The sequence below is a fragment of the Parus major genome, chromosome 5, assembly GCF_001522545.3.
Source record: "Parus major isolate Abel chromosome 5, Parus_major1.1, whole genome shotgun sequence".
Classification (NCBI taxonomy): Eukaryota; Metazoa; Chordata; class Aves; order Passeriformes; family Paridae; genus Parus; species Parus major.
Genome location: NC_031774.1, coordinates 47,521,605 through 47,536,230, shown reverse-complemented (window position 1 = coordinate 47,536,230; position 14,626 = coordinate 47,521,605). Strand labels below are relative to the sequence as shown.

Sequence of the window (14,626 nt, the reverse complement as noted above, 5' to 3'; positions counted from 1 at the left end):
TGTAGAGTGTTCATGTTTTTGGTGCTGCTGTTGCTGACCATTTGAAAACAAACAAAAAGTGAAATTACTGGTCTGTCAGCCAGACACAGCTGTAGGCAATAGTGTGAGCTGACTGGCAGTAAAGCAACATGGAGCAAAGTTATTTTTCAATCAAGTTAGGCTTTACCCTATTAATCCACTGAAACTGCAAAGGCTGTTTTCAGTAAACTCGTCACTTTATTAAATGGGAGTCAAAGCCAAAGGAAATCTACTTAAGAAAGAAAAGTTAAACAATGTAATTCTGCAGCTGTAGAAATAAATTGAAATGGAGAAGGTATATTTTCAAAGCTATTCCTACAGCTAAATTGCAGTCATAATTATTAATGGAAAAAATAAACTAAAGAGTAGCCATTAAAAGTGTCTGGGAAGTTACACTAAAACAAAATTCCTATCCTGACTCTTCTGGTGACTTTCTTAGGAATGTCATGTTGATGAGCAAAGGAAGAATGGCCTGCTGATGAAGCTTAGTTGTAACATTTTCTCCTCTGTTACCTCCAGTATCAGTAACTTCTGGAGTTAGTAGGTAAAAGGTGTTTCTGTCTTTAACACTCTACTGCATCAGTGCCAATATTCAGGTACAAGTAAAGCTAGCACAAGAGAGGCACGCTGTTGTATCAAGTCCTGTTGGCATTCCTTCCTTGGCTGTGCAAATGATGTTATTGATCAGCAGTTTTGGTATTGTTGGATAGATGAATCATGAAATTCATCTTAGTAATTCCTTATTTTCTAAACATTAAGGCCTCGCTTTGCAGTTAGTGTTTGTGGGTTCAATTTCAAGTTGGCTTCAAAGTGTGAATGATTGCACTGTTACAGATGAGAAACACAGAGCAGGAAAATTTACCCAGGGCCTTAAAGGAATTCCCCCTGGCATTTAAGATTCTGAGCCTTCTCCTTGACATACTTTGCATAGGATTTTTTGATATAGGTCGTACTCTGGTATCCATGACCTTCTTAGCAATATTTTGTAGCAGAGTCCAAATGCTGTTTTGCATTTGGAGTAATTTTATATTTTTTAATAATACCTCAGTTTCAAAGTAGCATCTTTTGCTTAAAGACCTGGTGTTTCCCTGTTGCCATGCAAGAGGCTGCAATCAGGTTGTTGCAGTCCTGATTTTTTTTTTTTTTTCTCTATGAAGATTTCATTGTGTTTCTGATCCTGAGGGGAGCTGACTGTATGATCATGTTTTAGTCATGATTACTCAATTCTCTGGTCTGGCTTTGCTTGTACTATGGATGCTGCAAGTACTTTGATGGTGCTTTGATGTGCATTGCCATGCACACTTCAAGCCTGCCAGAGTCCTTGGAATACTTAATAATGTCTTTCCATGATCTCAAAATGACACACAATGGGGATATGTGAACTCTGGCTCTCAAAATCCATGAGTCATATCTCATATTTCTGAAATGTTTAATTTGTTTTAAATCATTTCATACAGCTGTAAAGAGTAGAAATTCCTCACAAGAGTTAAGCTTCTCAGCTGAAAACCAGACTCTCAAAACTAAGCAGTTGCTGGATGGCATGAGCTGGGCAAGGCACTGATTGCTGCACTGGACCATGACCATTTGCAAAAGCTTCTCAGCTGAAAGCACCATGCAAAGGTAGAATGGCTCTGTCCTGGCTCTAACACAGCTCTGTGAGATACCTGGGCTTCTTATAAAAGAATCTTGTACAGGTCATATACAAACAGTCTTAAAACAGCTTTGAAATCTCTAGGTCTGAGCATAGACAGGGCCTGAGTGGGGAAATTTTGTCATCCCCTTCACCCACAGTGCCAGTGGCCGTGTTTGTACGAGCTCACCTGATCTCAGTGTTGGGGACAAGGTGTTCAGGCATCAGGGTCTGTGTGCAGCACAGCCTTCCTTATGCTTTTGGTGTCCTTTCCTGTTTTACTGGATTGTCCAGCTCCTTATGCAATGCCATAAGGAACTGGAGTGAGTAATCCTGACAGCAGGATTACTCACTCCAGGACACAGAGGTGTCCTCTTCCTTCCTTCCTTCCTTCCTTCCTTCCTTCCTTCCATCCATCCATCCATCCATCCATCCATCCGTCCGTCCGTCCATCTCATTTTCTATGGTTGTAGAAAAATGGAGGCTAAGGTACTGATTTTTTCCTGTTGGAGAGCATGCATGTTCCAGCTCTAAAGGCAGCTGAAGGCCTAAAGAAGGTGGAGGTATCACCTATTAACCATATCCTACACATACCAACATTCCTCTGGGCTGAAATTGTGCCTGTCAGAGAGAGGAAAAAGAGGCAGAACAGAAGCTGAGTGATTAGAGCACTCCTACAGCAGCAGGAATGCTGTCAGCCCTCATGCTCTGCATTACTCCCATTGCACAACATTCCTGATTTGATATGGTAAATGGATAAAAAAACCAGGAGGAACATACACTAACCAGAATCCTGTTGTTAGGGCTTGGGGTGAGAGGTGCAAGGCAGTGCAATGTGGGGAGCAAGACTGAGCTCATGCGATATTGTTTGTATATCTAAGTGCTCTTGGGCCAAAGCTGCTGTACAGAGCTGTACAGGCCACCTCTGCTGCCAAAATGTGGCTTGACACCCTCCCTTGTGCTGGCCCTCCCTCTCATGCCAAAATACCTTTACTCCTCTTGCTAAGGACTATGACATATATTATGGAAGGTTCACCTTTCTCTGGAATATCAGATTAACTTCTTCTGTGTAAGAGCTAATACAGCAAATAAATTATGTCCTGTTTTGAAGTGTATCTCTTAAACGCATCTCAGGAGGGATTGTTATGCATGCTGGACACAGTTCAAAGCAATAAAATACATGTTTATGAGCTTTTTTTTTTTTTTTAAATTTTGAACTTGGCTTTTGGAAAGATGTGATGATGCCATATGGGCACTGCAGATTGTATTAAAGGAAGGGCTTGTTGCTTGCGTGATAATTGGTCCCTGAAGTTCTTGCTGCCCCCATTTGCTTCTTTTTAACAGAAGACACTGCTATGTCTTGTCCCCAGGGATGGAAAAGTCTGATAAGGAGGATGACAGAGCTGATGAGGTTGAAGGTACAGTGCAAACTACAAAGCATAGTTATTTCTCTAACAGGGAAATAGCAGGGTTTTTGCTTGAAAGAAGGTTGTCTTGCTGTGGGTAATACTGTACATGAGGAATGTCTCTCTGGTAAATTTTGTCTTTGGAAATGTCCGTAAACAACACAAATATTTGCTTGGCACTTAAATCCAAATTCTTTTATGTTTGCCTTTCCTTCTGAGTGGATGTTCCATGGCAGCTGTGAAGGACAGAGTGTGAATTTTCATGGTTCCTGCCATGTTCTCATTTGAAATTTGGAAAACACTTGCAAAAAATACCAAGGTAGAGAGCTGGTGGCTGTCCTGGAAGCTACAGGTGAACTATTTAATAGAAAAGTGAGGAGGCATGTCAGTGTCAGTGTTGAAGATGCATGAAGTGTCCTACAGCTCACTGTGCTGTGACTTTTGATGACATTGGTTTAATGGCATAAAATGGTACTATTTTACTGCTGGATCCTCAGAACAAGAGAGCTCGTGCACACATTGCTCTTCCTTGGGTTTTCATCCTGGCAGATTTGTTCAAACCTGCCTTCAGGCATATAGCTAAAAATGTGGAGCTCCATCAAGAGCATCAGTCACTTGAGGGCTGCATTTCCACATTCTGGGAGACTGAGGAAAAGCTGGAATTCTGAATGTTACTTAATCCAAAGCCAGTGCAAGATTCTGTGTGATACCTTCTAGTTTTGAATAATTGGTAAGCTGTGCCAATACTATTTCTGAACTATGTTCATACATTAGAACCTGGCCTTAGAGCTTGCTGGAGCAAAGGAAAGACTGCTACTGATTTCAGAAAAATAATTTCTCTGCTCACTTTTGGTAGCTGGATAGCAGCACCCAGAATAGTACCCAGGAGCTGCAGCTCACAGTTCCCTGTGCCACCTAAAGCAGTGTTCTCCAGGGTGCAGAGGGGACCAGACTTTCTGCTGTGCTGCCCACAAAGCCTGCGTTGGTGCTAGAGGGGCCAGGCTTGTGGGCTTGTGAGGGAGACTGCATGATTGACTTGCTGAACACTCAGAATTTTGCCATCCTCAGTCTGACTATAACTTCTGTGGCAGCCACCCTTTCTAGAAAAGCAGGAGTAGCTCTCTTGAAGCCTCCTAGAATGACTCCCAACAGGTCATTTAAGTCAAATGGGAACTCCTCAGGAGTATGTACTGGTCACTGCTAGGCTCTTGCATTTTTTAAAATGCATCTTAAAAAGGATTTCTGCTGTGGTTCAGCTTTTTATCCATTTTATTCTAACTTTGGCAGCCTACAGTGTGTCTTCACCCTGTTTTGAATGGTGGTTGCCTCGTACTGCAGTACAGCACCCTATAAAGTGTACCTTCCGCCTCTTACATTGTTTTTGGTTTCTGTGTTCCTGTCTGTCCCTCAGAGAGGGAAAAAAGTCTTGTACCCTCTACTTCAGATTACGTGTCTGGCCCACAATGAACAAAGCATCTGCTTATTCCTCCAAAGCCAGAGGATTTTTCTCTAGTTAATATTAATCTCTGTAAATCTGTCAATCTTTTGCTCTTAGGAGTTTCATGTATCTAATGAATGTTTCTAATATTCACCTGAATACCATGCTCCTCACTCTAATTCTTCTGTGCTGCTTACTGCTTTTGATAAAGGACATTGAAAGGATGAATAAGTGGCAGAGAGGCAGAAGGGAGTGTGGCTCTGAATTCTGCATACTCATCCGAGCCCACTCCATTCCTTGAGCACACCAGTAGGTTTTGGTGGTCCCTGCACTGGGTTACTCTTTCAAGCTTTTATTACTGCTCTTGCAGTACTGCACACATACAAATAAGTTTTAGGTCTGAACCTCTTCTAGTGCTATGGTGTCCAGAAGGCTTTGTAAGCATTCCCTGGTTTAGATAATGTATTGGCTGGGTAATCTTGAGTTGTTTGAGGACAGTGGGGGAAGCAGAAAAGAGAAATCCAGAAGCCACTGGCACTCCAACAAGCAATTCTTTGATTTCAGGGCTTTTGCAAGGTAGTTCCGTGACACGTTTGTGGTTGTCTTTCCTTACCTGATTTTAGAAAATGAAACTACTGTCTTTTAAGTTTCCCACAAGTAAATTCCAAAGAAGATTATATGCCTCTAGCAGTTGTCTTCTCAGCCTTTCTGTACCATCCTGTGGTGCTTTAAAGATCCTGGTTAATAATAGCGAGAGTTCAAATTTTATATTAAGGACTAATCTGTCTAAAGAAGCTCAGGAAACTGCCTGAGACTCTTCAGTGGAAAGTGGACATGTTGCCAGTCCCCTTCACCTGCGTTTTCTACATTCTTTTTGCACATTTAATTACAATGGTTTCAAATGCATAAAAATACAGTTAAACACCAACCTGTTAGCATTAACTGACAAATATAGGAAACAGTGGGACTCTGGGCACGTGCTAGTTCTCATCTGATTCTGAATGTCAAGAAATAACCCTGACACATAATGTGGGTTTGGTTTGGCTTCTTTGCTCATCTCAAATTATTCAGGCTTTAGCACTGTTGTCAAATCTGATGTATAGCAGAATATCTTACTGCATTTCAGATTTTGATGTCTCAACAAAGTTAACCAGCCAAAAGGATTTTTTTCCTCTCTAGAAAGGAAAAAATATGAAGAATAAGGAATGCTTCACAGTTTAAGATTTCTATAACAGATAAAGGTAAATGTGAAGTGGAGATGGAATGGACTGTACTCTGTGACTAGTCCTTACTTCTGGATGTAGGTTGGTTCCTGGAGAATGATGTATTTTTCATTTTAGATGCCACAGGATGAGAATAGAGATCTTGCCATGGATCACTTAGAAGTGATACATAAATACTGTCTATGGGACCTACTTCTCCATGTAGGTGGGAAAGGTCTGTGCTAGTAAAACCATGTCAATGTGAACTTTATTCAAGAGCCATTTCTCTGATAAGAAGATAGGGCTAACTGGTACCTGGCTGAGCATGGCAAAATGATTTTGTTAGTTTCAGAAGGGTGCTCCTGATTTTATTTCTGAGCAAGTGTAGAGAATCTGACTGGATATACTCAAGTAGGTAGAAAAGGTGCAAGAGGTTGAAATTGAAGCTAAGCATTGTACTTTAAAGCAGAGTTCAATATGCCAGCAATGACAGGGGTGGGATATTTTACTCACTGCAGAGCTGGAGGCCTCAATCCCTTCAAGAAACTTCAGCAGTCCCAGGAGGTGAACCATTTGGAGAAGCCAGTATTAGTGCAGCAAACATCACTGGAACATCATGAACTCTGGGCGAGGAACAACTCTTGAACCACGACATTATTGGTTGTTGTTGCATTTCTCCTAATGGCAATTGCTGGTAACAGCAAATCCTGTTTCTTTTCATGCACAGAAGGGGAGGTATTATAGTCCTTGAGCAGTGTGTAATAAATCACAAGAGGTGCTCTGCACAGCTTGTTGATCCCTTGCTGCATCAACACTTACGTCATTTTTCAGATCAATTTCAAACCCATTGAAATTAACATAATTAATACTTTATTTGGGTCCAGCAATTTTCACAGTAAATACTGATGTCTGTTTCATTCAGTGTTCAGAACAGAACTGTATTTCTCTTTTTTAACCTCGTCAGATTTTGTGTCATGACATTCCCTTCCTGGTATGTAAATGAGAATTTTTGTTATTCTGTTCAATAACATTTCCCATGTATATAGAGAGTCATGTGAACAAAGATGTTTGCTTTGTAATTGAAGGGTACATGGAGGGGAATCTTTACCATCTGCTACTACTAAATTAGTTTTCAAGGGAAAATATAAATCCCTCTTATTGGAAGCTATTTTGATCAGCTTTAATAGTAATATTTTATGTAGCATTTCTCTTCCAAAGCCAAATAGAATTTACAAGTAAATTCATCTAATTCTTTGGAAAGAGAAACATCTGTCTCAGACATTATGAGGATTGAAGTACTAAGAGTTTCTTAGAAATCTCATATTCATCCTGTAATATTTGTCTGGTGTATGTAATCTTAATATACCAATTGCAGCAGTAAATATTTTGCTATAACCAGACACTGAAGTCCAAAAGGAACCTGTTTAGCTGCAGCTAATGAAAATGTAATGCTTGAAATCTTACAATGTTTATGTCCTACAGCACCAACCTGAGTTTTAAAGAATTTTGAACCAGTAAGACTTGGACTCTGCAACTTTGATGGAATGAAAAAGCCTCAAGCTTTCAACACCTGCCATAGAAATTTAATAAGGACCCTAATAAATGGGTCAGTTTCAACAAACAATTAACTTAACAACTTCATCTGGAGGGCTTAGAGGCCCTGTTCATAAGAGGTAACTTGAGATCGGACTCATGTTATATAGTGTAGTTAATGTTTCCTTTAGAAAACCAGGGTTTTAAGATTTAATATTTCATGTGCTCCAGATTACATCAAATTGGCATATGGTACACAACAAAGCCTTCAACCCCTGTATAGATCAAACAGAAAATTTATATTAATCTTCTAAGCTGTTTGGGGGTTTCTTACGCACAAGGAAAATATAGAATTCACAGGAATTCATAAGCTTATAAAATTAATTTTGTGGGCAGTTTGGCTAAAGTTATTCCTTATATTTTGATTATGCCTTTAAAATTCACACCCTTAAAATATTGAGATTTTTATGTGAAAGTGCTGAGTGCTCACAGAGCAGTGTTCCTGGACTGCACCATATACACAATAGGAATGTTGTGAGCTGCTTTTCCATCCTCTTGTGAAAACATATAATAGAAATTATGTCTCTAAGCATTCATAGTTCAATGTGTTTAATATAACTGTGTGGAGATGAATCAAAAGTGCAACATTGAATTCCACTTTCCCCTGCCCTGCTTTACATATTTCATCTTAAACTCTCCAGTTCTTTTGCTGTCAGTTGCTTCTCCCACACCCAGTCTCCCTTGCTCGCCCCCCTTTTACTTTTGTTACAGTACACCTTTAACCATCCTCTCCACGTCAGATGTGTTGCTTGCATGTGCTCTGTCCTTGGGCCATGCACCTGGACTTTGTCCCACATATTGTATTTGAACGGTAGAAGGTCTCCCAAACAAGGATCCGTACTTCCTTAGGGTTGTCAGTATCCGGTATCTATCGTCAACATCCTGGATCTAGTGACTGACCACGTGCTCTAACAAATGGCGTGGTCTTTATTTGCCTGTAGGCAATTACTTGCATCTATCATCATCTCAAATGAGCAATTTTAGGTAAAATCCATTTTCTAGGATGTCAGTCTGGCTTCCTTTGTGAACACTGTTTGCAGAGAAAGGAGCATTCAGATTTGTTAGTATGATGCCTAGTAATCAGAAATACCTAAGCTGCATCACGGTGCAGGAACACCATGAAGCCCAGTTGAAAATCCAGCTCTCATTTTATTTAGTAGCCTGGAGTTCAAAAGTGGATTGTTCAATGTATGTTCATTAGAGACTGATTGATTGCTTAACTCTATGAATGGGGGCTTGGAGGTGAGGAAGGCAGAAGGAGAGGAATTTGCATTTCCCAAGACTTAGGGTGTCTGAGCCACGTTCCACTTTGGAGTTAGGCTGTAGTATTTAATTATCATACATTTTCCCATATATTTTTCTTGTGTAATAAGAACTGTCATTTTCTCCAGATCAAAGACTTTGGCAAATGCTGGTGTACATCCAGAGCCATGCACATTATGAACTGGTTCTGTGGTGGCCGCTGGTACTTAGGAAGTGAATATGGGGCAATTATCTTGGCAAGTTATTGCCTCTGAAACCAAGGGTGGTTTAAGCATCTTCTGTCACAGTTAGATGGCCAGCACCAGCATTTCTATCTTGAAGACTTGCTTCTTGTTCATAGTGAGTGTATCTACAGAGGTTGAGCTTGTGGTAGAAGAAGGAAGCTGGATTTTGTGCTTTTTATAAAAGTGGAACTTGGCAAGGTGTCCAGAAGGTAAATTGTAAGTGGATCTACAAGCCAGCTTGGCCTGTTGTGAGGGTTTTAATGTCATTTGATGATGATATCCTAGATTAAATGCTAATAGGTTTGGAAGCAAATTTAAGTGACCTGCTTTGCTTTGGGAGTAATATCCATACATGCAAATCAAGCAGTTTCCTGAAGCTATGTAATTACACGCTGACAAGAGTTCTACTCAAATCAGCTTGAATGTTTCATAGTTCCTTGAAGTGCCCAGCCCTGTGGTGGTGTGCCTCAGAGGATTATTCATAACTGGTTCTACAACAACAGAATAAATAGTATTTAGCAGCAAATCAATATTTGCTATCTCCAATTTGCTGTTGAACATAGAGGCTCTTAGGGATCGGCTTCCTGCAGGTGATGCAAACAGTAGTGACCTTTGAGGAGATTTGGGAGGGGGAGAAATGGCATTAGCAAATGCTGGAGGAATTTCTAGGCTGATGGGGAAGGAAATAGTGCCACACAGGAAAGCAGCTGAACTCCCTTGTGCATTAGCAGCTTAACCTTGAATTTTGCCCAAGTGGTTTTTGAACTAGCTTCGTTTTACTCTTTGAGGAATTAGTTGCCTTTGCCATAAGATTTTACAAAGCAGTATATCTTTGTGAATATTGAATACTGACTAGGGTGCTGTTACTGGGGCTGAGCCAAATCCTGCTAAGTTCTGCTGTCCTCTAGGACACAGCTGTGGGGCAGAGAACTATGTGGGTTATACAACAGGGTATACCAAACCCTAACAATCCTGCAGCTTTTCCTTCTCCAGTGGCTTCTTTCCCTCAAATTATTGCCATTAATGCCTCTCAGTGCCTTACCCATGCATTTTGATACAAACACTCTGCCTCTTACACCCTCCTGTGAAAGCATGATGTAGCTGGGCTTACTGGAAGAATGTGGAAGACCCAGCTTCTGTGAGTGGTCAGAATTTGTCTCTATAATTTTTCTCTTATATCAAGGTCTGAGCTGAGCTGAATCAAAAAGGCAATTCCTGATTTTTTACTACCTTCCAGCATGACATCTTTCAATTCAAGCCTCACAGCAGGCATCTGTCTTTTCCAGTGTAGGATTTGTGTTCAGGCCAGCCATATGGTGGGTGTAATTATTGTTTTATAATAGTGTTATTGCTCTCTAGCTGCCCAGTAAATACAGTGCAGTTTTAGTAAACTATGTATGTAAGTATAGGAACTTTGGACTGGAATGATTTTCTTCACTTTTATATAATATTAGGTGTGAAGAAGAAAAAAAGATTTGATTTAATTTATAGAAACTATATAAAGTTTATAGAGTCTCTACAATCATCTTAAATGAAAAGATTGTGGAGAAGAGGGGCTGTATTGAAACTGGGGGGTCCAAAGCAGAGGAGCAGTTAAAGGCACACATCAGTAAATACCCGCGCTGAACTTTTCCCATTAATTCTGCCATCGAACATATGGACTGCATTAGGGGTTTGCGTGCCTTAGGGATTTTATAAACACATTTCCTCTCCTTTCCTCTTCCCCTTCCAGTTACTGTTGCTTTAGAATTTTACAGAATCAAATAGTGCCCATTCTGGGGTCATCACTCTTCCTGGAAAGAAGCTGTTTCCCATAGAGACAAATTCATCTCAGAAACCTGTCTGTATGCAAGTGCTTTCCTGAATGTGCCTTTTTTTTAATGTTTGATGTGTGAGCTTCCCAAAGCAGTAATACCAGCTTGGCTCACCCATCCTTTGAGGCATATGTGCAAGTCCTGATTTGCATCATGGCAGAATTTCTGCAGCAAAATTAGGAGGCAGTGTGTGCTCAGTTTTATGGGTGATCTGTAAATAAACACGGCTCTCTTTTGCATCCTTATTTACACTGAAAGTGAAGATTGCCAAAGTGACTGGTGAAAAATATGACAAGAAACCAAGCCTCTGATGATACCAGAAAACACTGTATTTGCTTCTGTGAACCTTTCTGTGTTTCCTTTTTGATTTTGGTTGACATTGGAAATGTGTATATCCAGCCCATTTGATAAGGTCTCCGTTTTCTTTTCTGAAGCCTGGCACTGGTGCCCATCCAAGCATTCCTCAGCATTTCAGACAAGTTTAATAGGTGGCCCTGTCGCCTGCTGCCAGCTCCTCTGCCTGTTCTACCTTCCCCTTTGCACCAGTACCTGTATTTGAACAGAAAAAGTATATCTGGGAACAATTCTGGCTTAACCTCCACCCACTGTCAAAGGTTAATTTTAACAGCTCGATTGTTGAAGTTACACCCTGGGTGACACACAGCACTTGTGCTGCTCAGCCGTGGCTGTGGGAGTGAGTGCATGGAAACCCAGTTCTGAAGCTGAGGTGCTGAAGAAAGCGAAGCCCAAGAAATATGTGACACATCTCTCAGTTTATTGTACTTTGGGATTTGTAGGTGGTAAATGCTGTGGGTGTTTTACAGATACTCTGGAGTCCTAATATAATTTACAGTTTCATTTGTAGAGAGCTGTTTCAAATCTTTGCACATTCTTCTAAGACATTTTAAAAGAAAAGCCAACAGCAATAATTATTTTGGCATTTTCTATGTTTTCTAAAGCACTTAAAGGGTAATGACATTTTTAACCAATCTGGGAAAAAATCAGGTTTTATGGAATAAGACTACTTAAAAGGCCTGAATGGACATCAGTGACAGATACACTTCATGCTGAAAAGCTCTGTTCCAATGCATCAAAATAAGGAAAACAGTTGTACATATGATTAGAGACTGCTGACCCTTTGGTTAAAATGATCAAAAAGAACAATATTAAAAATTTGATTTACAGAAGCTACTGCTTGGCCTGTAATCAGTCTGACCAATAAAAGCAACCCAGACTTTTTCAGAATGTGATTTCCCAGTAGATAGGTTAGTTGTTTTTGTAGGGCTGAAGAAACACAAAATGGTTTTAAAATATATTTGATATGCTCTATGAGTAAATTGAAATACTAGCATATAACTAGTTTTAATGGGTTTTGTTCATAAATTGCCAGATTTCCTTAATTCAAGTGAAACTTGAGAACCTCTTGAGAATAATTGTCTTTAAAGTGAAATATTACTTTGACAGTCTACTTCATTTATATTAAATATATGGTTTACTTTTTTATATTAGTAGGTAAATGAAAGCTGGTCAGTAATATGATTCTCCTTACACTCTTGCCATAGTTCACTATGGAAATGGGTTCAGGAAATGGCAGATGGGATTAAAAACTCTTCAGCTGGCCCAAAAAACTGTTTATACAGCACCCAGTGCACAGCACTTCTGGCGAGGAACAACTCCTATTATTGCAATATAAATAAAATGATTCTTCAGTCTGGGGGCCTGGAATTTTGATTCTAAATGCACTAGTTAGGAGACTTGGAAGATGGAATTTCATGAGGCTTTTCCACTCTTAAGAATGAAGACAAAAATGTTGTGTTGGTCCTGTTTCCTTGTGTATGCATTGGAATCCACGCCAGCCCAATTTGCATGAGGGTGTCAGAGTAATAATCCTAAAACTGACATAGAAGGGTCAAGCTGCCTGCTCAGAGGGTGACAACACTGGAGAGTTGTGCACAGCACATAAATGTTCACCTCTCAGAAGCTGAACACTGAAGATTACAAAACTAAAAAAATGCCTTCCTCCTGTCTTTAAAATACATCTACAAATGTATAGTTTGCATCTGGGCAAAGAAATCGAATAAAACACTGAAATGGGATATTTCCTGATTTAGAATATATTTGTTTTATTCACCTAGTTCTCATGAATTCTAACTCTTTTGTGCAACAGTTTCTGAAATTTACTACCAGTTTTCCCTCTTCTGGAAAGTTAAGTGCTGTTTTTTGTTTCTGATATTTCTAGTCGAACGCGAAAATGTACAGAAGAGGACCTTTACCAGATGGATAAACCTGCACTTGGGAAAGGTAAGATGAACTAACAGTCTTGATACTGGGATACAAGGACACAACCAGAGACAGCTTGCAGGTATCTCCTCAAAAGTAGTTAAACTTTGGAAACAAAGTGAAACAAAGTTGACATCTGTGCATATGGGGACCTTTAGAGGAGAATGAGGAGAACAGGCTCAAAGCCTGTTCCGGGATTAATTAAACTTCATTTCCAGGCACAATGAATGTTTGACTGGCATTTAGCATCTCAGGTGCATTTAAATCTTTAATGACATTGCCTGTTACCATGAGGGTAGAATTTTCCCATAGAATGCACCCACATAAATCAAATATGGTTGAGGCTCTGAGGTGATGATATCTGTGTTCTTCCCTGAACTGGAAGTTCGAACATCTGAGTAATCACGGCTAAAGACAACCGTTCTTCAGAACCTGTCTTCATCCCAGATCTGAAGATTGTCAGTCATGTTATGGGGGATAATATGATGGGATCTTCACATATCCACTTACATCAGAGAACTAATGTTTGGATATCATATCTTTAAGTTGTAAATTTTTTCTTAATATGGCTCTTAAACCTAATTTATTCTTCTTATTGATAGTAGATAAGTACTACCTCTCCTGAGTAGTCTGTCATGCAGAGAATGGTTTTTTTGCTGTTTAGGTTGAAAAGAGGAAAAAAAAATCCTAATATTACTGAGACAGCAGCAATGCTTAGTGCAGGATCAAGGAATGAGACCAGCTGCCTGATCTAGACACTGCCTGAACTCGGACTGGTGACTGAGCTTCACAATGCTTTAGTATGTGTGGCTAAATTTCAAAAAGTACAGATTGAGACTAGGTTTGAGCTGACTCTCAGTTTAGTAGTTCTTGAGAAGTGGTGGCATTTCAGACACAGTAAAGGCATTTTTAGAAGAAAGGCATCACGTATATAGCTGCTTAAGTCCGCTACTCTGCAGTGACTGTTTTTGAAGGCATAAAGAGATCCTCTCAAATCTCACTGGAAAATCAGAATAAGGCTAGTTGGAAATGTTTTGACTAGCAGTTGCTCCCAAAGGCCTCTCAGAACGAAGACAGTGTTACGTGATGCCTTTGTGAATCAGGCTCTAGGGCTTTAAACTAACTGCAGTTTTGGAACTTGTCAGAAAGGGTTGTCAAATATGTGACTGCAAAGAAGGTCTTTGATTTACAGAAGGAATTATATAATGAAAAAGGCTGTAGGGTTCTGTTAATTCTGCTGTGCCAGGCATCTGAAGTCTTAGAACCTTTGTGGGCAGGTCAACTTTCTCTGGAGTGCACAGAAATTTTTTGTCCTCTCTGATTCAACAAATAAAAATGCTTTTCTGCAGAAAGGGTGAAAGCCTTCTGCTTTATTAGTGTTTTTCCTGGAAGTAGAGTAATAAACATAACCATATAAACAATGACAGAGTAATAATCACCAAAACTGTCTCTAATTACAGCTGATTCCCTGAGGACACTCACTGAAAAAGGTGTCTTCTGCCTCTGCCTTTATCCTCAAAGAAGCAGTGGCTTCTTTTCTTCAGAGGCAGCAGTGAAGTCTTCTTGTACTTCTTCAGGAAATTTTTGGTGTGATCTGACTTGGATCATCTCTTGAGAGAGTCTGGCTCTGCTGGTCATGGGATAATTGGGAGTAATCTGAATTTCTGAATTCTGCTTGTTCCTGCTTTAAGTACTGAAATAATAGAAAGTTTTGGGTTTTAGTCTATCAGATAAGTTATTTAATTTTGAAATGAAAGA

The 14,626-nt window shown here is 39.9% G+C and overlaps 1 protein-coding gene across 1 annotated transcript in view; it reads left to right on the top strand.

Moving 5' to 3' along the window:
- Positions 1-14,626, top strand: part of CLMN (calmin) — a 71,024-nt gene that overhangs the window by 32,564 nt on the left and 23,834 nt on the right. Inside the window, exon 3 of the mRNA XM_015629699.2 lies at positions 12,828-12,889. Within this exon, the coding sequence (XP_015485185.1) occupies positions 12,828-12,889 (62 nt within the window). The remainder of the gene's footprint in view (positions 1-12,827; positions 12,890-14,626) is intronic.